Source organism: Xiphophorus hellerii, chromosome 16 (genome assembly GCF_003331165.1).
Source record: "Xiphophorus hellerii strain 12219 chromosome 16, Xiphophorus_hellerii-4.1, whole genome shotgun sequence".
In the NCBI taxonomy this organism is placed as follows: domain Eukaryota; kingdom Metazoa; phylum Chordata; class Actinopteri; order Cyprinodontiformes; family Poeciliidae; genus Xiphophorus; species Xiphophorus hellerii.
In genome coordinates, this window is record NC_045687.1 from 9,189,006 (window position 1) to 9,214,535 (window position 25,530).

Consider the following 25,530-nt stretch of genomic DNA (forward strand, 5'->3'; position numbering starts at 1 on the left):
GTGATGTCGCTTCAATATTTCCACATAGTTTGCCTTCCTAATGATGCCATGTAATTTATGAAGTGCACCAGTCCCTCCTGCAGCAAAACAACCACATACTACGAGTGTGACCATGGTCCTTGTGGTCAAACACTCAATTTTTATTTCCTCAGGCCATAGGATCACAATGTAAGTCTTTAGCCCTGAATGCATGCATCTAAATGTTAATATAGCATTTAATATTGCTTTTGAAGTAATGGCATCTTCCTCACTGAGTGGCCCTATTCACATTGGCTCAATGTGAATAGGGCTATATTCAATATTCACACCAAAACAAACTCTTATGATGTCAAGATTCTTGTTGTGTCACTCTCAAACCTGGGAGAGCAAATCAAAATGATTTTGGTAAGCCTCACACTTTTAACGGAACAGTTAGAAAAAAAAAGGATATGTGCATTTTATGCCGTTCACGTAAAGATCTGCCTTCAACTGTAGAAAAGAAAATCTATTAAAAGAATAAATTGCGAACGCAAAATAATGCTCACACTAATCTCCATTCCAAATTAGTGTCCTACAACACTGGGAAGGCAGATGCTCATTTGTTTAATTTTCTAAAAGCATCAACATGCGTCTTTTTTAGGAGAATATTTGCTCCAACCTCCACCCAGTGTCTTGACCTTTCCCCTCCAGGGACGGGGAGCGTGCCTAAGCAACAGGGCACATCTGCTACAAGACAGCTGTTAAGCCTCCTAATGATGATCCAACAGTCGGGGTTGGAATGAGACTTTAAAGTAATCGTTGCTGAATCACTCACCCTACTTTCCTTGAAATACACCAGAAGACAAGCCAGCCCTCTTGGTAGAAGCCAAACAGTTCATTTGGCTAATGTAGTTCTTTGTGTATTCACAAATAAACTAGAGTGAATCAGTAGAATGAACGTTGATTAGTATGAGCAGCCACAGTTTCTCCTCTGTCTCCATTACATCCATGGATATAAGATATGCTGTCACACACTGATCAAGATTTATGGTAATGGATCCTCCAGCTCTAGACGATACGTTGCACAAAATGCAGTGTTACTTGTACAATCACATTTGTTAAAATGTGCATGTACAGACGTTTACTTACACAGGCCTAATCTATTCTTAATTTGAAGTTTTCAGCATATATTTGTGTGCATTTTAATCACACTCTATCTCAAAATTGCACACAAAGGCTCAAATATATACTGTCTTTCTAACCTCGCAGCTATTTGGCTAAATGTCTTTAAGAGAGTTGGAATGAAACTTGTTGCTTGGAGCAGGTTCCAGGTCCAAGTTCCAAAATGTGACAATTTTTCTAAGCAGAAGTGACTTATTTTGCTTGATTAACTCCATGACATTGATCTGGCTTTTATTGATAATGTGTAAACATTTAATAGGGCTGAGGTCAGGGCTTTGAGGATGCCTAATGCAAGCCCTCAAAACTGATATTAATATCTTTTATAATCCATCATCCTGTTGGAACACCAAAAGGTCTCCGAGTTTCAACCATTTGACCAAAACTGTAACCCTCAGATGAAAGAAAATTGGTTAGGATCTTCAGGAACAACCTACAGACTCATGCGTAAAACACTCCCACACTGGAAAATGTTGGAGGACAAATGTGAATTTCCATCCTGAAGTGATGACAAAAAGTCAACAACTTTTATTATTTAGCACCTTGAAATTTGCGTCTTCCCACAAGAACAAGCAAAAAACTTTTAATAGCAAAGACTTTACGGTCAGAGAAGACAAAGATTAAGCTTTTTGGCCACAGTGACTCGATGATGGTTTATTTGGTGTTTTGAAATACTGAATGAAACACAGTAAAGATAGCCAGATTGTTTTTTGTTGTGTGAATGAACTTAAAAAGATAGGCTCTTATTACTTAAACAATTTATTTTCTGAAAACAAAATACATTGTCTTGTATCTTGAACAAATAGTTTTGACCTCAATACACAAACTTGTGTAAAGATACTAACTTGAAGTTTTATTGTTGATGTTGATTTCACAGATTCAGTTATGTTAAATTTACTTCACCACTGATTTGTTTTTCTCAATGTAAGGCACACAAAGCTAGAGCACTGTACCAACTGTGAAGCATCACACTGAAGGACTGATTCAGGTTTAGTGGTTCTGGTCTTTGAATATAGTCCCAAAGTGGAATACTAAAGACAACCTCCAAATTCTATAATTAGATGGGTTAAAACTTGGACACAACTGGATATTCCAATGGGGACAATGACCCAAAACACAAATCAAAACTAGTTTTGGAATATATACAACAGACTAACATCAAACTCCAAGAAAGACACTGACTCCAAAACTATTCAAAATGTGGCAACTGTTTAAAAATCAGGTAGGTCCATGCCAGGAAACCAAAACATTTAAATGAACCATTTCTGTGAAGAAAAGTGGTCAAACATCCAGTAGGAATTCTGCCTGGAACTGCCTGTTGATGGTTACAAAAGTATGTCATTTTGAGTGAGTGTGTGTATTTGAGGCCATATGCATATTTTAAGCCTGCGGGGATAAGACAACATTTTTATTAAATTCAAACTCAGGGACTTAATTTTTGCTTTAAAAAACATTGAATGATATTTTGTGTCTTTAGTCCATCCTGGACAAAGATTGATTCAAATACATCAATAATAGCCCAAGATTATTATACATACAGCTTACCAGCACTTCATATGCACATAACGAGTTTCTGCGTTCTTTGCCATATTGAGACTTTTTTTGATCTACAGGAAACAAATTAACCCCCTACAGCACATTACCTAGACCCCCACAATCCTGTCAAACCATCATCCTCTGATCCCTGAGGGTTTGAGCACCCAAATCAATTGAAAGAAAGAAGAAGAAGAAAAAAAAAAAGAGTGCACTGTGGTCCTCCTGCTACATCTGCCAGGGAGGAGAAGAAGGAGGGGCCTCACTTATGGGCCGTACAGGGGAACAATATCACTCCATCTGTCACAAACCGTTTCATCTCTGATGGAGTGAAATATAGCTTCCAGAGATATATTCTTCCATATCATCTATGTGTATTAGCTTACCAGTGCCCAAGTCTTTACCAATTCCCCGAAGCGTACACACAGAAGCTTTTTGTATCATATTACCTTCCTCCCACCAGCCAGCACTCTCCATCCAGCTCACAAATTACGCTTTTAAGCCAAGCAGCATGTTAAAAGAAATTGTTCCACTTTACACAGTGAGGCAGTTAATGAAAATGGAACTAAGGGGATGTGCAGGCAAACAAAAAACATTTTACATGTAAAAACTTCCAAAATGAAAGTACTAAAGCGGAAACCTGAAAGCGCAATAAATGCTAATGACGCCTGTGGAGAAAATATAAGGGGGAGGAGGGAGAAAAATGAGAAAGATGCAGTCTGGTAATAACCAAAATGCTCTTTCATATTCAAATGCTATAGCTGCTGTTCTTTGGAGGATGGGTGTGGCTGACTGATTCTTCTTGCCTCCTCAGCTGTCGCGGCTTTGTGACGTCTGTGATCCCATTTGCTCAATCAGGCCATGCTTTCGGGGAAAGTCCACATCGCTGCTTAATAACCACAAACTAAATAGCTCAGTAATCTAGAAAGCAGTCAGAAATCACAAAATGATCAGGCTGTTTACTTCAAGAAATCAATAAAAAAAAAAGAAAATCAGATTCCCAGGAGCGATGATGCCTCTTTCTCTCTCTCTCTCTCCCAGCAGCAGGTAAAGCTGCAATCTCAGTCATTCATATTTAATTCTCCTAGAGTTTCCGGGAAGACTAATGTGCTATTGATTTCAGGCCTCCTATTACTGGAGAGGGGAGGAGGGTGGAAAAGGCCATGACGGTAGAGAGCTGGACCACAGGGACTAAAAGCAAGAGAGTGAAAAGGGAGAGGAGGAAGGGTGAGTGAAGCAGGGAAGAAAATGGAAACAAACAGCTACAGCAGCGAGCTCTTCTATGAAACACTAAAATATTCCACACAGCAAGCCTGCATTATCTCTCTAACAATCTGCTTCACACTGTCAAATAAATACATAAACTTCCACATGAAAGAACAAGAAGGAAAATTGAGGCTGAGGCACAAAATGTGCCCCGTCTTATTTACTTTTCATTAAATCGAGGCAGTTACTCAGTGACTGGGGCCAAACCCAACAAAGCAAGATTACCTGTGCCTCCTTTGACTGCTTTTGTGTCCACATGTTTTGATAGAAAAGGAAGAGAGTAAAATAAGGAAAAGGGAAAAACAAAGAGAATGTCAAAGAGCCAAAGTGTGTTTAAGGTCTCTCCCTTGACACCAACTCAGACAGGACAAGATGAAAGATTAATAAGCATGGCTTTATATTTAAAAGGTTTACAATAAAAGGTGTTTTCAATGAAGGAGGTTTGCTCTGTTTAATCAAAACCCAGAACAACAAGATCATGTATACAGAAATGAACGAGAATGCCACCAAAGAAGAGGAAACAAATGACAAGATTGCCGATTTGTTTGCACGTCTTTTTGTTCAACATTGAATACATGCAAACAAAAACACCTAGCTTACGCGGAGAATTATCCAGCAGAATATCATACATAAATAAAAAAAAAATGACAAGAGCGTCTACTTCAGAGATTTCCTCCCACCAGCCTGTCTACTCTAATAATAGCCCAGAGACAATGAATCCAGACAGACAGAGGGAGAGAAGGAGACATAGAGACAGAGGAAAAAGTGCGAGTGAACCCATGAGGGAGATCACCAGAATATTGCCAAGTAAAACATAAAAGGGTTGAAATAGGCCAGATGCCACTGTCAACAAATTTCCCTTTAAGAAAAAAAAAACAAACAAAATAGGCTAATTTATTTTTGGATTCCTTCCTTGTTCGCTGCTGCTGCCACACAATAAAAACTCAGAGATGCCTTGAGCCAGGCCTGGTCGAGAGAGACCCTTGAATTAACCAGACCAGAGGCTGAATCATCTTTCCCATCCCCCAGATCCACTGTCACAGTGTCACTCGCTCACTCTGCTCGTCTCTCTCCCTCTCCCTTCTTCCCATGCGCGGACAAAGCCTCCACCTTACCGCAGGGCAATGGCAACAGGCAGTCATTTTGATGAAATAATAATGAGGAACAGGGAAGGAATTCTGATATTTTAGAGCTTTAGCAGGAATTTCTTTCCTACACATACTGAATATTGAGTTTCACCAAGTGGTATTTTAAAAAATATATATAGAATTTAATGACATAAATGTTTTCTCCTCTTTGTTTTATTTACAGTACATTTGAGATTGTCTGACAAACATCAATGTATATATTCTTTTTGTTTACATTTTATGTGACAGACCAACACAAACTACAGCATAATTGCTATGTGGAAGGAAAATCTAAAAAACAGTGGCACACATTTGTATTTGGATCCCCTGAGCCAATACTTTGTGGAAGAACTTTTTACTCCAAGCCTTTTGTTGTATGTCTCTGTGAGGTTTTACACATGCACAAAGCCTGCATGTTTGCTCATTCTCGGTCAAATTAGGTGGAGAGCATCTGTGAGCATCAGCTTTCAGGAGCTGCCATAGATTCTGAATTGGATCTAAGTCTGGACTTTGACTTAAATCAAAGTTCAGATGCTTTGATCTTAACCATTAGATTCTAACTCTGGTGATGATATAAGTGTCACTATCCTGAAGAAGCTGAATCTCGGTGTCAGTCTATAGGTCACTTCTGAAGAACCATTATGTTATTTTTATGTTTAGGTAAAGTGCACCCTTTGTTTTCCACAACATGTAACATTTTGATTAAAGAGACTTGATCAAATGTAGACGGACAATATTTACAAATTCACAGACTCTTAAAATCAGTTCATTGCGCTGGATTTCTTTTAAGGGGTATCAGAGTAAAGGGGGCTGAATGCAAATGCATGCTACTGTATTCAGATGTTTATTTCTGAAAAAGAAAATTACCTATCTACTGTTTTCCTTCCATGACAAAATTATGTCTTACTATGTGTTGGTTGATTACATATAATCCCAATGAAATATTTTTGAGATTAAAGGATTTTTGAGTTTATTCATTTTAAAATACTCTACTAATGTGCATTCCACAATATGCTAAAAGAAAAGGGCCACTTCTTCAAGATTCCTGACCACCATTACTAGAGAAACCCTCAACTACAAGAAGATAATCAGTAGACTAACACACAAAAAAAGCTTTTAAGCAAAACTAATGCTTGATCCATGATTCAGTGACATACAATAGACGCTTTAAATGCACTCTTACCCACATGGAGGATTCAGCTGCCATGCTACAAACAGGGGCTTTAATGAGAGGCCACAATTAAGCCCATTTATTCACATTAAGTGTGAACTGTAAGTGGAACTGCAGTCAGTTGACAGACCTGGTTGCTTTTGTGTGACAAGAGCCGCTTTCATTCAGCTCACAAAAAGGGAAAAAACACAAGCACCTAATGAGTGAATCTCTCCATCTCCTCACCGACAGCCAAGGATGCTGACAAGAACCACACACACGCACACAAGGGCACATACGTGTGTGCTTCCACACATGGACAACACACTTGTCCTCCCTCGCTAGCAAACTGACTCAAGGGCTCCAACGCATCCAAGGCTGAGTTGAGTCACTGCTTGTCAGAGAACGGTGGGGGCGGGGTTAAGACAGACTGACAGTGGGGCTCCATCTCTATCCTCTTATTAACGCTTAACGAGTGCTTTCCTCATGCAATATTCATCTTCACTAATATCATCCAAGCTCTGAGCCAAGCTTGCTACTTATGTAAGGCAATTATGTAAAATATCAGACAGAGCCTATGTTCAGAAGCTTGCTGGAAAAGAGCTGCAGGACAGTAAAATAAATGGACAGGCAGGAAAACCTTTGGAGGCCTGGACTGCGAGTTACTTGATTTCTCGCTCTTTATACACCAATATGGATCCTGGGATCAATTGAGGGCAAGTGGCCAGCATCAATAATGCAAACAATTTTCTTTTTACATTATTCTTCAAACCGAGAGACATCTGAGGATTCCTCAAGGTCACCTAAGAAGAGGAGAGGAAAGGGAAGACCTCAGCAGCCCTGTTCACGCCATCAAAATTGATAGATTGTACAAAATCAGTTCTGCAACGACAAAAAAGGGAAGATATCTCTCACTTCCTTACAGGAATGGAAGCTCTAAATGCACGCACAAATAAACAAACCTGCAGTAATTTATGCACACTTGCACCTCGCAACCCCCCGGGTCAAGGCCCTGTGGGGGTCTGCGCAAAAAATAGGTCATTTGTCACACATGATGTCCCGGGGCAGGGGATACATTATAGATGAGTCCAAACAGCATGTCTCAGCGAGCACTTACCATACAGTCAGGCACATGGGAGGGAACAGCAGGAGGTGTGCAGAGAGGAAAAAAGAGAGAGACAGAGAGAGAGAAGGGGCTGGGAACTCCTCTATGAGGGGACACTTTGAGAGTAATGCAAGTAGGGAAGCAAAAAAATAAATAAAATAAAATCACTGCTAATGTCTTTCTGTTAGAAAAGAGCCTTAGGATAACGGATCATTTGGCTTAACTGGATAAAAGCTAGAAATGTAGCCCTTTTCTCAACCTTTTTTGCTGTGTGGACAGTAATTAATTCAGGGGGTCTAATTCGGTATTCCCATGTCTGCACCTGACCCAGTGGCTAACCATCTGCGTTGCACGGGGAGAGGCCCAGAAATCGTCCACTCCTTGTTGTAGTAACGTAGTAAGGATGCAGCGCTTTGTCTCTGGCCACCACTCAAACCCAATTATTGCATATTTCTGCCTCTTTCTCCACCACTGCTGTCTGTGTAGTTATCAGCTAAGAATGAGCACTTGTGAATTGCTTTTATCTTGCCTGTTTGGGTGGAGATGTTTGCTGTCGTGTCATAAAGGCCCAAATGAAGACTGATACATAAAGGAAGGAGCTGTGCCAATGCAGGACTAAGTGCGAAATGTGCTGAAGGAGAAAGAAAGAAGAAAGTCCACTGCCTTTTGCTGCACCCATCTGTTCTGAAAGTGCAGGTGGAGTCCTATTCACTGCGCTCTGCATGTGTGTGTAGAGAGAGAGGGGGGGTGCTTGGGAGGGAGGGAAGGAAGGGCAGCGAGAAGGAGGGAGTGGAGAGATGGAAGAGGGGAGAGAGGGGGAGGACTCTTGGTGATCTCTCCTGAAGGGGATAATGGGAGAGGAGCGCATTGCAATGGCTGCCATGTAGTACCCTCCCTGCACAATTAGCCAATCAGCAGCGCGCTCTGCAAGCCAGGAGGACGCATAAAAGAAGAACATTGCAGCAGAGGCACAGAAGGAGACTGCGAGAGGAGCAAGGAATTACACATACACACATACACACACATAAAAAGCAGCAAAACCAGAACACCCTCCCCTGGACACACCCTGCTGAGGATCACTGTTTCTCTTTTTTTCCTGAACCATCGCCCACGCCACACGGAGAGAAGCTTTCTCCATCATCATCCTCCAGAAGAAAACTCCCTTTTTTTCCCTCATTTTCATCCTGTAGAGGACACCAACAATTTCGCAGAGCTGAGATCCTTTGGCGAAGACTGTATTTTTTTCCTTTTTTTCTTTTTTTTTCTTTTACTTTTTGCTCCTAATTGTACATAAAGGCCATATAATAATATAAAGGCCCAAGAGCGCAGAGAGAGAGAGACTTCCGCTTCAAGACCTGTGAAAAGAAGGACCTAGATTTCTTTCATTGTACGTCAAGAATGGTTACTGTACGTATGCCTCTATTTTTCTTATTTTAGAGAAAGGGGGGCGGGGGGGATGTTGCATCATTGGATCTTTTTGTGTAGTATTTGTTTTGGATGCGCACATGTGATGCAGCCATTGATAAATCAATTCAACACGAATTCTCTCGTTTATTTTCCACAACTCGGTCTCGTTTTCAGCAGCGCTCGCCGCTTGTGTCCACATGCCGACACACAGAGGAGCTTTGGGGTTGTCGTTTCTGTCCAGTTCACCATGCCGTATCATTCTGATGAGATTAACGATCGATACGGGCATTTAGCAGTCTCACGCTGTGTGATGCGCCACACCGGCCGCGCTCCAGCCTACAGACAGCCTCGGCGTTGGAGGAAAACATTATCCTGCCATTTTAGATAGCTCTGGCTTTTTTAAAAATTTTATTTCTTTTACAGTGTATGCTCACATCCCAAGCGTCGCATCTCCATTATGCGTTTACTTAACTGTCAAGAGTGAGCTTTGCATTCGACATTGTGCGTGATAGTAGTGATGGAGACGGAGGGGAAACGCAAGGATGCTCCGAGTTCAGAGGAGGAGGGGGGCGGGGGGCTTTCTTTGCCTGGTGCTGCACAAGGATGCTGGAGACGGGTTTGTGAGACAAAACATGATGCCTCGGAGGCTGAGGGCCCATCCAACAAGGCGAAGGAGGGAGGGGAAAAGGGTCGAGTCACTCTGAGATAGAGGGGGGTGGGGTTGAGGAGAAGAAGATTACGCATCCGTTGGTTCGCTTTGAATCAGACAAAGTCCAAAATTCCTCAGGGTTCTCGTAGCGATGCAACCGAGTAAATGGGCTGGAAACCTCCGAGGCTCTGACGGCACCACTAAGGCCGCGCCCGGACAACACCATTTTTTTCTTTTTTTAAATATATATATATATATATACATGTATATATATATAAATATAAAGCGCATTTCTCCAAGAACTATAGCGCTGCACACACAACAAGATGGCCATGTCTGTGCTGCGCTTATCGGATGAAAGGAGATGCGCTGATAAATTAGCCTGGCTGTGTGCGCCGACTGGCTGGATTGGGCGTGTCTCTGTTGTACCGGAGCATCAAACGAAGGCCTTGAAGCCTTAAACGACCTTTTCCGCTTTGCCTCTTGACATGATCCGGGGCTGAATGCACGAGGCTTATGTATGCAGACCGTTGAAGATTAAAACCATTTACATAGAATTAGAACAACGAATAATAATAAAGAGTAAATTTAGTCGGAGCACTGACAAAAAAAAAAACGTGTGTAAAAAAAAAGGATCAAAATAATTGAATAGCATGAGTCATATTTTACTTGTATAAAAAGCCTAGACAGTTTATTAGATGACTAATTTTAGTACACAAAATAAATAATTCACAACATAAAGGACGCACGCGTAAGACCCGGAACACACACACACACTCATAAACGAGTATTCTTACTCGATAAATTGTCTTTATATTAAACAATTTTTATATTTTCTCTTTGTTTGAGCCCCGTTGTTACTTCCAGTCCTATTTTATATATATATAGTGGCAGCATCTCTCCTCCACATGGTCCGCAGCCCCCCGTGCGTGTACCGCAGTGCCAAGCAAATAAAAGCGTTGAGTCAGACAACCTTTCCAAAGCACTTACACAATTCAAGGACAAGGACAGGCGAGGCCATCACTGTAAAGCGTTTCTTTGATCTTATAAGGTAAAAACTTCTCGCCCCATTCACTGGGCCTACATGGAGTAAAATACTGAAGATGTGAATCCTTTTAAATAATTTTTGATTTTTATTTATTTCTTTTTTTATTCGGTTTTATAGGTGAGAGCAAATAATGCAGAGTGAAAATATCAAAAAAGCGATAAATGCTATTATATAAGCAGAAATCTCCTTCTTCTAGGTCGGCATGTATTTACATATAAAAATGAATGACCTTTGTTCGTGTATTTCTTTTAAGCGTTTTAAATCCTTTGATAAACAGCATTTATTTTACCATAGCGAATCTATTTTTATTCATTATATTAATGAATTGTAAAAGAAGAGAACTATTTTTATTGTAGCACAATTAAATATAAGACTCTCAAATAAAAAAAATACAAACATTATATACAATATAGACTAAACATGCTTTTCCCATTGAGGATATTTGACATTTCTTTGGGTTTTTGACTTGGAGATGGCAACTGTAACGATCATTGTTCCCGGAGAGTCCTGCAGCCTCTGGCCTTGACACAAAGCGCCACTGTTTACATTAATATTCATAGTGCTGCCATAGCCCTCTGCGAGAGGGAGAAGAGGAGGAACGGGTGGCTCTTTTGTTTGGTCGTTTCAATACGTTTATTCAGCAAATAGGCGCTCTGGTTTATGAATGCCAGCAGAGCTCACCAGTCCTTTGATTTAAAGCAGGCGATGCACCGCAGAAACAGAGAAATCAGTCGATCCTTTACATTGTTTGAATAGGTTTGAAATATTCTTTTTACGGATCGGTGCTTAGAGATTTGAAATGAATAAAAAAAAATAAATTAAAAAATACATGAACAAAGTCGATTTTCTTTTGGTCGTTTCACGGCCATCTGTGTCTTCAAAAGAGCCTGTCCGAAAGCCACTCCCTTTTCAGCACGCTGGATAGCGCCCCGCATGATCCAAGGACTTGTGAGACAGATTTGTGTCCTGCAGCCTTTGACGCTGTCTGCTGCCATCTTATCAAAGCGGTCCATAACACCCAGGGATCTTTGCGATCTTTGAGAAATCTTTTATTTTGTCATCTGACTCTGTGGAGTCTCTGTTCGTGGCTGACAAGAGCTGTGACTCCGGTCGTCCTGTTGTGTTACATCTGCCACCATGATCCCTTAAGCTGCAGAGAATGTGGCTAATGCCCTTTGTTTGGGATAATCCTGTAATCTGTGTTATTTAGAAGGCTCATTTACACTTTACACTAGGATTCGGTTTTAGATTATGTCTTGCACACCTAAAATAATTTGTATACAAAGAAGAAGAGACTGCTGCTTAGGTTATGTTTTGATGAAACAAAATGGTTGGTCTAAATTATTTCCTAATGCTATATTATACACGTATTTTCTACTTCAGTCAGTTATTATATATGTTGACCTTAAGATAGCTAATGCTACAAGAAAATGTACATCTAGTTCCTGTGGAAATAAACACTAAAATCACATCATTTCATTGTAACACCCAATTTAAACTGCAACATGCAAACTTTGCGAGACACATGCTATTTCTCTGTATTATACATCCCCAAGTGTTCCAATGTATTTGGAGCAGAAATTATTTGAATGCATCAGAGGACAGAGATCACAAGACATACATTTACATTAAGTCTTGCAATGCTTCTTTGTTTTGTAATTTAATTGTGCACAGTGTAGGTGGTGTGTGTTTGGCCAAGGGAGGCAGGGCCTCTTGTTTGCGTGCATATCTGGGTTCATGTGTTTGGTGGTGGAGGCTGAGCTCTTGTTGCGTGCCAGTCTGGGACCGTGTGTGGGCGAAGCTGATGCACTCCATTAAATATTAAGGGAGGTCTCACAGAACCCCTAAAATAGAAATAAAAACAACAGGCAGCGGGGGTCCCAACGTGATGATAACAGCTGTGGTGTGCTGGAGACTTAAAATCAGGAATTATTTATCACGTTTTGTCCTTATCAGAGAGAAATAAAAAGTGAGCAGCAATGTATCTAAGAAATTGTTGGTGATCTTGTTTATTTTCTTGTTCAATATGTCAGAATTTATGATTGCACTACATGCCTACTAACATTAATTTAGCAATTCATGCTTTTATTTGCCTTTAAAGCAGGTTACTCCAAAGCTTTTGTTAGAATTATATACCATCTGCAATTAAAGCATAAATCTTTTAAATTTATTCTTGTGTTCATGCTATAGCCGTTGTTATTAAATGCTACTTTTAATTTATCTATTTATTTTGCTGCTTGTGTGTCTGACAGGCACCGTGGATTTATGAATTATATAACCTCACACTGTTTGCTGGAAATGCTTACTCTGCCTCTCTGAGGTTTTCCAGTTGGAGAGTCAAATTTGCCCTGAAAATGTCTTTTCCCCCCTCTTTGTTTTATACAGCTTTTGCTATTACTTGGGCAAATTTTTGCTTATTCTACTTCTGCTACCCCACAAAGTAATGCACTACTACTAGCATGAAAACAACAAAACAGTGTGTTTCCTTATAAATAATTAACAGGAGCCATATAATTTTAGGTATCTTTTTAGCTTCATCTCAAAATCTTTACATGACAGGCTGTTGTTCTATTTGCTGTTCAACCTTTGTACATGAAGGTGCATTTGATGTATTTTAGTTTTTACAATGTCTAAACTGTCACCATGCTGCTCTTTGTTTCTACAAAGACACACATTATCAGCATATGTACAACATACATCTAACCTGTGTGTCTGCTGCTAACAAGCTCAGACAAACAAACAGTTAAGTAAGGAAGTCTGTCAGCCGTTAGAAACACGGTCGTCTTTGAGGGGCTGTAACCAGGGCAACCTGTATCAAGGTGAGTCTCAAAACAAGGCAGATGGATGCTGAGATGAGGTAAAAATTTGTTTATTAGAAAAACCCATCAAACTTAACAAAAAACAAAACAGGAATTTGTTAAATTTTAGTACTTTATAAATTCCATACAGAGGGTGTGGAAACAGAAACAATAAAAGTAACAAAATGACAATCTAGAATAGAATATCAAGATAACTTTAATGAAGTCAATGAGGCACTCATAAGTCGTGAGTAATATGGTCTGTAAAAAATACATTTAAATTACATCTGCAGTATTTCTCCATCAAATTGGTCTTTCTTAGAATAACATTAGGGAATAATTTGTGGAAGTTGATAATTAACTCCTTTTATTGTTTGGTAGAATATTTTAATTCCCCATGAGATTCAGCGAGGGCTTATTTATCCCCTTTACCATAAACAAACAATAACAAATTAACAAGCTGCAACAAGTCAAATACAGAGTTTGAGGTAACTGTTTACAAAACAACCCAACAAGCATTAATATTTACTCAGATTGCATAATTGCGAGGAAGAATGGTACAAAAATGCAATAAAAAAAGTAAAAAATATCTTTGGGTGACGTAACAGGTGTGCTAACAAAGTCATAAAAATACTCCGTGATCAATAACTTTTTTAAAATAAAAAAATTAGGCAACTAAAAACTAACAATTAATTGTATCAAAATCTAGACTTCCATGTAGGCATGAGTGTAGACCTACACTAGTGTTTAAATTTAAAAAATCAAACAACAACACAAATAGTTTTAAATCAGCAGTAAACACAAATACATAAAAAAAATATGAAAATAGCTGGTGAGCTTTAAGCTGTAATAGAAAAATCTCTTCAACATTTTGCATTTTTATTCTCTAATTTTTCCCTTTTTTAATTTTTTTGTAAAAGTCTGCTTTTTTCCTGAATAATAATAAAGTACAGTTCAATTCAGTGTTATTAAACTCGGTATGAATAAACACACACACACACACACACACGCCTACACCACGCGCAAACATTTGCTGTGACTGTCTATGATATAATATACTATAATATTGATCTGGTCTCAAAGAGCTTGGTGCCGAGGGGGAGGAACTGGAGCAGGAAGTCTGTCTTTGTCGCCATTTTCTGGTATTCTGCATGGCTCTAATTAGGTGCATCAAAGCAACACAAAATACTCCACTATACACCATCTCTATGCTCACTTAAAAACTGGGAAATTAAAGGCCACAGAGTCCAAAGACAAAAACTGTTTAAAAAAAAGAAAGTATTTTAGCTAACCATGATATGCATTATTTATTGGAGCGCTAAATCCCTCCGACAGTTCCCTTGGTTTTGTGCCAGTCTGGTAGCCACCATTCTGACCATCCGTCCCTGTGTAATGATGTAATGATGTTTGACCCTGGAAGAGTAGGGGGGGGGGATGGGAGGAGTAAGGAAAAGGGACTGTGACATCTGCAGGACCAGAGGCAGGGAGAAGGAGAGCTGGAAAGATGGAGCAGAAGGGGGAAGGGAGGATGATAAATCAGACCTTGTCCACCTCCATTTTAGCAACGCTGATTCTTGACCTGCACTTGTGATGCTTAGAGAGTGAGCCGCCTCTGTGTGCTGTGCTATGCACAGCCTCTATTAGCATATGTATCACTGTAAGTTAAATAATGGATTCGAAGCATGTTTAAAGGTTTACTTTTGTCGAATCTCTTTGTGAATAATGAATCTAATTGCACCCTCTTCCTCAGCAGATAATCAGCACCATGGAAACGCAGGTGTCCAACGGTCCAAGCGGAACCAGTCTGCCCAACGGCCCAGTCATCAGCACAAATGGCTCCACAGATGACAGCAAAACCAACTTGATCGTCAACTATCTGCCTCAGAACATGACCCAGGAAGAATTCAAAAGTTTGTTTGGTAGCATTGGAGAGATCGAATCCTGCAAGCTAGTCAGAGATAAGATAACAGGTACAAAATTGACATGAGCTGAAAAAGTCACTCCATCTGGTTTTGAAAAAGCTCAACATTCCCTGTCATTCTGTCTTTTCCTGCAGGTCAGAGTTTGGGATATGGTTTTGTAAACTATGTGGATCCAAATGACGCAGACAAGGCTATCAACACACTAAATGGTCTCAAATTGCAGACTAAAACAATCAAGGTGGGCAAAACTCTATGCTTTGGGAAAAGAATCACTTCAAATTCATTTTGGATTCTTGACAACATTCCAGACAAAAAAAAGGAAGGAAGTGGAGATTTTGTCAAGGGGGTTGGTGAAAGAGGTGGCAACGGATGTCAAAGCAGGAGGGGAGCAAATACAGGGGCTCAAAAGGGGGTTGAGGAGGCAGAAGGGAGTGGTAGCATGAACAAAAGAAGAATGAGAAAGGGTGAAAGGAGAGGGAGAGAGTGGAGGTCAGAAATTAAGGGGCGGACAACATGCGGAGGGTTTTTGTGATGGAAATGCAATTAGGCAGTCTGACTGTGGCACACATGGGTCAGTGCAGGTTAGCCCATCTGTCTTCAATCTAGGCTAATTAGGGGGCTTCTTTGTCCCAAAATCAGATGACGGACAGAGAGGTGGTGGGGAGTAGGGGGGGGATCAAATTATTAATCTCTAATTTCATCCAATCTCAAACTTGATCGAAGTGGCCCAAAGGCTGAGGCAAACTGCAGGATCTACATCAGTGGAGAGCAGATGCTCTGACTCAACAATGAACTTTAGATCAAGTCATAGATAAACATACAGTAAGGAAATATCTAAGCAAAAAGCCAGTTATCTTCACAGTGACCATAACAATAATTTTTAAGAAGGAAAATGTCCACTCTTAGATATAAAACACAGTAGCTGGTGTCAGTATTCCAATCTTCTCCCGATTTTACAGAAAGCTTCAAAGAAAAGATCAAGGTGTGGGGGAAAGTGGGTGGAGGGGGGGAAATGATGGAGGGGTCGAGAGCAGAATGCCAATGACGGGATTAGAGGCCATATGGGCTTGAGGCACCATCTGTACTGTGGGAGCGTCAGCGAGAGGGTTAATTGTAGGGCAGCCTCTGCTCCCTGAACAGAGCAGCTCCCCCCGCGCCTCGTCCAGAACACCCTAATCACCACACAGCACAACCCTCCTGCTCGCACAGTCCCTCTGTGGACACAATAGATGCTGGTCCATTGTGCTGATTTATGAAATCAAAGCACCTGTATTCATCTGAAAGATAGCATATTGACCAATTAATAGAATAGTTTTAATAGTAAAACATGAGTGCAAAATGACTGTATGATTTTCATAGACGTCTGTAGATGTATTTAGAGAATAGTATATTTATAAGTTGGAAGAACTCTTTCCAGCCTTAAGGTGCATTCTCACTGTTTGCTCGGTTGGAGCGTTTCGCCCCCCCCCCCCTGGAGAATAGCAACAAAGAAAGGAGGCAGGACAGAGGGAGAACGGCTCAGCCTATCTCCAACAACACTCACACTGTCTCTCCATCACACACAAACACACCACTCCTAACAAAGCACTGGAGTGGACTATCTGTCACTCAACTGTTCATGTTTCCATAAACAGAATTTTAAAAAAAAGAGACAACAAGAAGTCAGCCTCTTACACAATCACTTAGATATTATTTTTTCATATCAGAAAACAGGCCACTGAAATAAGACTGAGAAGAACAGCCATGTGGGATACGAACAGATGCATCAAAAATGACGCTGTACTAATTAACTCACTGGAGAATTTGGGAAACTATATTGACTGAAGCCGATGTTTTTCAGTGCAAAGCAAAGAAGTCCCATGTGATTGTTAAGCAATGATTGGATTCAGCTGCAGTAATGGTTACGCAGCTGTTAAATAGTGTGTCTGTGATGAATCTGAAAGTCATGTTTTAAGGTAAATAAAGACACAACTTGGTCTGTAGAGAAGAGCAAGAATACGCGGGATTCTTACTTCAAACTACCATTTACATTGTAATTTAAAGGTTATTTACATTACTTAACATGAATATTCGCACTCCTTGAACTTTGTAATATTATTAAAACAAACTGCAACAAATGTTTGAGGTCTTCTATGGGATGGCCAACACTAAGTTCAGCATTTTTGTGAAAGTGAAAGGATTGTTGGGCATAACGGTATGTGTAACAACATTTTCTGTTTGTAAGATAAGAGTAAAACTGAACTTTTTGGCCAACAAGTGCAATGTTAGTTGTAGAGGAAAACTAACTCTCTAAACAATGAAGCATAGTGGTGGGAGCATGATGCTGTTGGGATGATGCTGTGGGTTAGATGGACAAAGGTTCACTTACCTTCAGGAGCAGCCAGAACTACAATTGACGGATTTACATCAAATCATATTCACGTGTTAAAATTGTTCCGTCAAAGTTCAAACCTAAATTTATTTACATAATCCATTTGGTCTACTGTAAATAAAATAATTTTGTGAGTAATATGTATTTTTTTCCTTCCACTTCACATTGTTTCAGTACCTTGTGTTCGGCCTGTTGGTCTAAATTCCAATTAAATAAATCAAACTGTCTGTAAAAGTATTTAAGATGTGTGAATACTTTTACAAGGAACTGTATCTGTGATTCAACAGATCATTCAATCTGTTTTAGGTATCATATGCCAGGCCAAGTTCAGCCTCCATCCGTGATGCCAACCTTTATGTGAGCGGACTCCCCAAAACCATGAGCCAGAAAGACATGGAGCAGCTGTTCTCCCAGTATGGTCGCATCATCACGTCCCGCATCCTTGTGGACCAAGTTACAGGTAAGGCCTTTTAATAAAACTGATCACCTCAAGCCAAGCAGACACACCAACACCAAGGTAGTCACGCCAATCCTCTGTATTTTGCTTTCGGAGCAGGCATATCACGGGGAGTGGGCTTCATCCGGTTTGACAAGCGAAATGAAGCAGAGGAGGCCATCAAAGGACTGAACGGGCAGAAGCCTTTGGGTGCCGCTGAGCCAATCACAGTCAAGTTTGCCAACAACCCAAGCCAGAAAACAGGCCAGGCCTTACTGACTCAGCTGTACCAAACTGCTGCCCGTCGCTACACGGGACCCCTGCACCACCAGACTCAACGTTTCAGGTATTGAACCGTCACCAACCCCGCCCTGAACTCCACCCCACCCCAAAATAAGTACCTCATTTATCGTTCTATTGTTGCTTTAAAAAAAAAATTTCATTTCAACAGCAAGTTTTTGAGCTCAATTAAAAGTGAGTCATTGTAAAGTTGAAAGAGATGGAAGATCTTTACAGTTTCTTTATTTTTATGCATCACCTGTACCACAAAATGGCTAAGAGATGAAGCTGGAGGTTGTAATCGTCAGTGAAAATATGCAAAAATTAAGACATGTAAACTGTTTAAAGAAAACAAAATCCTTTTGATTATAAAAGCTATAATTAATTTTCTCCTTTAGGTAACTATTTCTTATTTGGAAACATGGTATTTTTCCCTCTTCTTTCTCCCTCTCCTCCTCCTCACACCTTTTCTCTGACTTTCTTTTAAACTGCAGTGTGATCCCTTCACTTGGAAAGGGACCAGATCCAAATAGCAGCTCAAACACAATGTAAGAAACTAGATTTTTCCAAGTACAAATAGAATCAAGTTAAATACATTATGGTTTGCATACTGCTTATAAGTCATAGACCTTGCAAAAAAAAATCAAAACTATCGGGTAAGGTTGTATTTATGTGGATAATTGTGCTAAATGACAAAAAGCAAAAAGAATCGCTCAAAATAAAAGCATTGTGGGATCTTTCCTTCTTTTGTCACTAGAAGCAAATTTGCCTATGTTTATACATTAAAGCTAATAAAAGATATTGTAACTTATAAATAATAATAAATACCAGCAGGACTATATGTCACATCATAGATTTGTTGCTGGATGATATGAGACTGCGTTGAAGTGAAGGATGCCCTCTGCAGGCCAGCTGATGAAGACGCAACACATTAACCATAAAAAGCCCACCACTCCCATTCCTTGTAGATCTCATAACTAACCTCTGCATCCCCTTCACTCTCCCTCTTGCGTTGCAGACTCGACAATTTACTAAACGCCAGCTACGGAGTCAAGAGGTAAATGCCAAAAGGTGTCCTTTCAAAAGCATTCATGCCAAAATAAAACCTTCAAACAAAGTGCCCGGAATACCACATGCTGCTTTAATCTCAAAAGAAGTTTTATATGGCCATAATTCTTAATGCCCACAGCCCATTTATCCATTCTACCGAATAAGCACTATCTGTAGCTTTCTAACAGCGGGGTATTCTGGCATGGCTTTGTTTAACCTTTTCGTTCCTTTTGTTTATTTGAATCAATATGAATAATTTCTATGTATTTATTTCTGAACTAACATTGTTGGTTTCAGTTGCTTTAATGTCCCCTTTTTTTCACCAGCATGGACATACCAGATTCCGTTTGCGTCTCTTCTGTTTGCTCCAGTTTTTTGTATGATTTGATTCCAGTTTGCTTTTCATCCCTCTCTAGGTTTCTGTGTTTTGTTCAATGCTGTGATTTCAGTTGAACATCGTGATCCATGTGTTTTAATTCTTCCAGAGGCTCTGGTCAGCAGAGGAAAAAATAAATGCACATTGTGTGGGTGTCTTGTCTCAGGGCACGCAGTGTCATTATGTATAAAAGCAGGCAGTTTGGAGCCACTGTGGTGCCCACACATATTTATCCACTTACTGTACAGCAGAGAGAGGATGGAGATGGGAATCCTCAAATGTGACAGATACCTAGCTATTAGAAGATAATGTAAAGCAATGAATGCTATGTGGAACTTCAGAATGACACCCATGGTAGTTCTCCTCCTCTCTTTCCCAGATTCTCCCCCATCACCATTGACAGCATGACCAGTCTGGCCGGTGTCAACCTAACCGGTCCCACCGGAGCCGGCTGGTGCATCTTCGTCTACAACCTGTCGCCCGAGGCAGACGAGAGCGTCCTGTGGCAGCTCTTTGGGCCTTTCGGCGCTGTTACCAATGTCAAAGTCATCCGTGACTTCACCACCAACAAATGCAAGGGCTTCGGCTTCGTCACGATGACCAACTACGACGAAGCCGCCATGGCTATCGCCAGTCTAAATGGCTACCGCCTGGGCGATCGCGTGCTGCAGGTTTCCTTCAAAACCAGCAAGCAGCACAAGGCCTGAAGCAGACGCTGCCGGTGTCAGCTGGTTGAACCTGTAGGGGGTCCTACCTGAGCCTCCCTGCGTCATCACTCTACATGGGCCTGGACTGAGTCTCTCTGTCTTTCTCTCTCTGACATGCTCGCACACAAACTCATAAACACATACATACACACACACACACACACACGTGCAGAGGCACAGAACACATGCACACACACACCATACAGACATTCTCAAGCGTAGATAAGTCAGAGTTTCAAACAAACACACTAGTGGAGTTCTTTCTTTTCTCTTTACACAACTTGCTAGTCTTTCCCTGTATTTGCCTGGATTGAATTAGAAAGGGGTGCGTAGCTGGTGGGGGCTTTCTGAAAGGGAGGGGGGCAAGGGGGAAGAGCTTTCTATTTAGGAGACAGTCTAACGAATGTGACAGAGAATGTGTACTGAGTGCTTTGATTGAATTCAGGCAAATAATGACAACTGATGAACAAAATTATCAAAAAAAAAAAAAAATGTGCAATTTACCTAAACTCTTACCCCACCATCTCTCCCATTATCCTGCTGGAGGGGATGTAGTCACTTTTTTTACACTTGGGCATTTTGAATCAGTGATTTTTTTAGATCAAAGAAAATGAAACTAAAAACAGTGTTCTCTTATATACGTCTATTAAAATATTACTATATATTCAATATTTAAGGTGGTTATAATAGCCGAGTATGTAAGCATTTTCTAGAAACTTTGACTACTGTTTCCTGACCTGCGTTAGGTGGTGCCTCGCTTTAAGGCATTTTTCTCTTATATATCAGAGCTTGTCAGCTCAGACCCAACATGATTTAGCTCAACGGTCAATGAAAAGAGCAGTTCAAAGGCCATCACTTCTATCCACACAGACTCACGAGAAATATCACAATAGAACAGTTAACGTATCACAAAAAACACAGTTCAGTAATAGGAAGATTTACACATATTTAGTCCTCTGAAGCTGTTTTTTTTTCTTTCTTTTTTTCACTTGATCTCATCCACGCGATGGATTGAATTCAGGCAGACCGTCTGTGAACTTAGAGCAGAGCAGCAGCGCTCCCATGGTGACGACGTTCATTAGTAATTCTCTGCTGGGCGAGAGAGTGATGAGTGTGAGGGGAAAAACTGTTTCATCATCACACAGCTGCGACAAAAATACTGGTGTTTTTACACTTTGGCTGACTTGCAAAAGAAGCTTTATTGCATCAAAAGTTGTTTTATTTCTGCAATGCCTTTCTATCAGCCCTTTGCCGTCAGAAGAAAATTGCAAAAACAGTCACTGACAGGCAGGTTTATTTCAATACAGCTGAATGTTTCTGCTTTTAAACGGCATAGTTGGAAGAAAAACTTGAACATGTTTGAAATAGTACATCTGTAATAATAAAGGCAGGCCCGCAAAGAAGCAAAAATGTGAAATTCACTAGTATTAGTCCTCAGTTCCTTAAAGATAAATGCTACTTTTCTGTAGATTAAACTGGATCTATAATGTCCAATATTGTGTAGATTTTACTGCTGATAACTGATTGCAGTCATATCTGAACATATATCCATTAAGCAGAAAGATTACTCTCTATTTTACCTTTTTAGTCTGGAAAAAGCTGTACGTTTTTCTTTAAGGCCATTGTTTTCTTCAAAAATCTTCCTGGTAACTTTGAACGTTCAAACATGGCAAAACATCAACCTTCCAAATAAGTGTCATAGTTACCTTTTTGATCACAAAGAAAGCATTTAACAAGTTTCTCACGATCAGTTTGGTGCAACAACAAAAATAGCTGGTGATTAAAATATCCCCAACCCAGAAGCATAGGGATTATTTATGGCACCCTTGATGAAACAATAAGGCCCAACCCGTCTAGTGGAAGTGTCTGCTGCAGCCCAGATTTTTGATGTACCATGTGGAGAGCGAGTGTCTTTTAATATCAAGACACAGGCGCATGATGATACGTTAAATAAGGTCAGCTATCCAAGTCATTTTTGTTTTTCTAAGTGACGCTGTGTTAGCCAAAGAGGACAGTCTCTTTGAAAAGGATTACATTAGAGATAATCTATTTTTATACATACAAAGGAACAAGACCTTGTGCTGAATTTTTACAGATTCTTAAGCTTGGAAAAAATTGGGACATTGCGTGGCTTCGTTTGAAACCCTCTGATCTTCACAGACAAAGAGGGAAGAAGCAGCGTGGTGTATGGGTGGGGATTTGGGGAAGGGGCGAAGGACAGCATATCTCACACAAACTTAACCGCGTCTGGAGAAAAACAAACCCGGCAAATGCGAATCGAACCCAAACGAAGACACATTTCGACAGCCAGGGTATAACCTGACAGACACATCTGTATTTTAGAGTGTTCAGAAGCACTCAGCATCTCTAGTCTTGAAATTTTGTACAGTGTTGCTTCAAAAATGGAAGTTCTTTGACCTGAAAATCCCAGACAGAGCTGCAGTGAGACTGGCTCTCTGCCCAGCTGTAAAACCGAAGAAGCTGCTTGCAGATTGATAATAAAAAAGATTCAAAAAGTGCTGGTGATTCACACTGAAAATCCTTACGATGAGATAGATTTGAGTTTTGCCAAAGAATTGCTTTGCAAGTCAGTACTAAGAAGGACAAACTAACTATAATATCCCCTTCATAATTGCTGTAAAAATCTATGTTATTTGTTGAGCAAGGACCCTCGACAATTTGAGTTAGAATTACTTTTGAGCATATATTGTAAGTTGCGCATATCGATTTCCATTTCTGAATTTAAAAAAAAACACCATACCAAATGCTAAAATCAACTACATTTGCACACCTATCATGCAGTATAAAAAAGGCATATATATATAAAAAAGGGATGACTCAACTCACCATGTGACCGAGGCAAAAAAACAAAATACATCCACATATTTCCCCTGACATTCAAATCACCCGTTGCATCTTTATCTTTTAATATATTGCCAATACTTTTTGCTGACATTTTTTTTGATCTGACTCATACTGTTTCTCCCCCGCAAATGCTGATTGCTGTCGTCCACAGCTAATCACAGAAAGGTCTAATCTAGCTCATTTGGTTCTTGCAAGTGATAGCACAGCCAGTTTGAGCATGTGGTGAGTCCAGCGACAGACATTATAGCAAGAAAACAGGCCACATTGAACTGCAGCCATGAAAAAGTCCAAATATGACCTCCCACACCCGGTCCGTATGGAGACCTACACCTGATGTACGGCAGAGAGCCGAGGACCATGGCAGGAAACAGTACTACACTGCTTGAGCAACAACAATAATCATTTTAAAAAGACAAAAAAACTTTCCTATGGAACAGTAAGTGCAATGTGCTTTGTTTTTATATTGACTGAGAACAAATGATATATATTTTTTAAAAAAGAAAAAGAAACGTCACACTGAAAAGGTTTGAGGAATAGCAAAAGGAGCGACTGTTCAGGCGAAAGCGATTAAATCGAACAGACTCGTTACCAAATCAGAAAAAAAATGAGAGAATGAGAGCTCTCATCTCCAAATTGTTACACGATCACTTCCTCAGTCCCTATTTTGTGCTCTGTCCACGCAAGCTCAAACTGCATATTTGGCTGACTTTAGTAGAGCTTTTTTCAATGACTTGGAAAGGAATATCATCTAACAGAACATCAGTTTTAGCCCACGTCAATTTCAAATATCATTTTCCTGTGATTTCTTGATTTCATTTACATATCAGGACTCACTTGTTAACTTAGTGTATTTGTGTTGTTGATGTTGCCATAGAGAACACACATGGGTCGAAGATTACGTTTTGGTTGCATCGATTGGGTACAGTTTGTTATTTTTCTTCCATTTTATTAGTTGCAGTTTTTACAGTGTATGCAGATTTTAGACTTAGTTAGATTTCTTTTGTTTCAATCAAACTGTGTTCAATTGTGTTTGTAAAGTCTGTGGTAGCTTTTGTTGCAACATAAAAATAATTTAAACTGAAAAAATTCAAAATAGCGCCAACAAACTTGTATTATTTGGGCGACTTTAAGCTTGTAGTTTTAACTTATTGTTAACTTAAAAACTATTTATTATGATTATTATTATTGCCTCGTATAAAGTATGTTTTGTGTATATTTATGGTTTATTTCATTATATTTGCAAGTTTAAAAGATTTTAAGTTTGCCAAAATTGTGGTTACACCATTTTGTTTCTTAAAAAGGGGGACAAATAGAAAAACAGCTTTAGAAGTACAATTTGGAAACGTTCTCCATAGTCAAAGAATGCACTGCTATATTTAACTAATTGAAGTGTATAAACATACATGCTGTGTGCTAGATGTTATGCCTTTACTGCCTGTGTTCTGTTTGTCTTGTTAAATGAAAATCTTTTAATTATTTAACCTAATCACAGTCTTGTTTTTTCCAACCACTGAGCCCCTGAGAGATGAAGGCGCCCCCCTTTTGTGAGGCTTCGGCTCTCTTCAGGGGGAGAGATTTGTTTGATTTTCTCAAAAGATGCTTTCCTGTTTCGCTGATGGGCTGAATTTATCAAAAATCTATTAAAGCCTCTGAATCTGTCAAATAAACGTATCACTGAGGCCATTTTTTATCAATTTGTGCTATTCAGAGTCACAAACTTAGTCAAGAACTCTGGGGAAAATATCACAGAGCTCCAACAAGCTACAGGAAGGTTTTCTTTGGAGGGTCTAGAGTTGCAAAGGAATGAGTGGTCCTTCTGTTTCTCAACTGTATTTTGTGTCTATTTATTTAGAAGAGGGGACGCAGTAACTTAGTGATGTTTTTCTTACCTTTTCCTGGAATGGTAGAACAAATCAAAAACGATCAAATAGTTCTGTTGACACCAACGTCAGCAGAAACAAAAAATAAAAAATAAAAAAACTACAAAAAAAAAAAACCTACAAAATCTCATACTTCCAAACATGACCAAATGAACAATGTCAAATTTAAACAAAGATAAAAAATAAACCTTTCAGTTTAGACTAGGATATTTATTACTGGGATTTCAGCTGAAGACGCTTGAAGACTTTTTCATGGAATTGTTTAATTATTTGTACTTTACATGCCAGAAAAAAAAAATAAAATGAAAGTTACAAATAAAAGTGTTGCAGGGGTTTTTCTTTTCCATTGTCAGAACAAAAGCAAGAACTTCATTACACCAGCCTGTACTAAGAACACCAATAGGAAGATTATTATTTTTATATG

General features: G+C 39.7%; 1 protein-coding gene across 14 annotated transcripts; it reads left to right on the plus strand.

The window, feature by feature from the left end:
* The first annotated feature begins 8,175 nt into the window (after positions 1–8,175).
* Positions 8,176–25,260, plus strand: elavl3 (ELAV like neuron-specific RNA binding protein 3). 14 transcript variants are annotated; one of them, XM_032587375.1, is made up of 8 exons: positions 8,176–8,725; positions 14,971–15,190; positions 15,277–15,380; positions 17,820–17,973; positions 18,067–18,295; positions 18,723–18,776; positions 19,247–19,285; positions 20,013–25,260. In XM_032587375.1, exons 1-8 carry the CDS (start codon positions 8,717–8,719, stop codon positions 20,359–20,361), a joined length of 1,158 nt encoding a protein of 385 aa, XP_032443266.1. In that variant the 5' UTR covers positions 8,176–8,716; the 3' UTR covers positions 20,362–25,260. The 14 variants fall into 14 exon arrangements, with proteins under 14 accessions (XP_032443266.1, XP_032443271.1, XP_032443274.1 ...); XM_032587379.1 differs by having other exon boundaries at positions 8,177–8,725; positions 20,034–25,260; XM_032587377.1 differs by having other exon boundaries at positions 8,179–8,725; positions 14,974–15,190.
* The last annotated feature ends 270 nt before the right edge of the window (positions 25,261–25,530 follow it).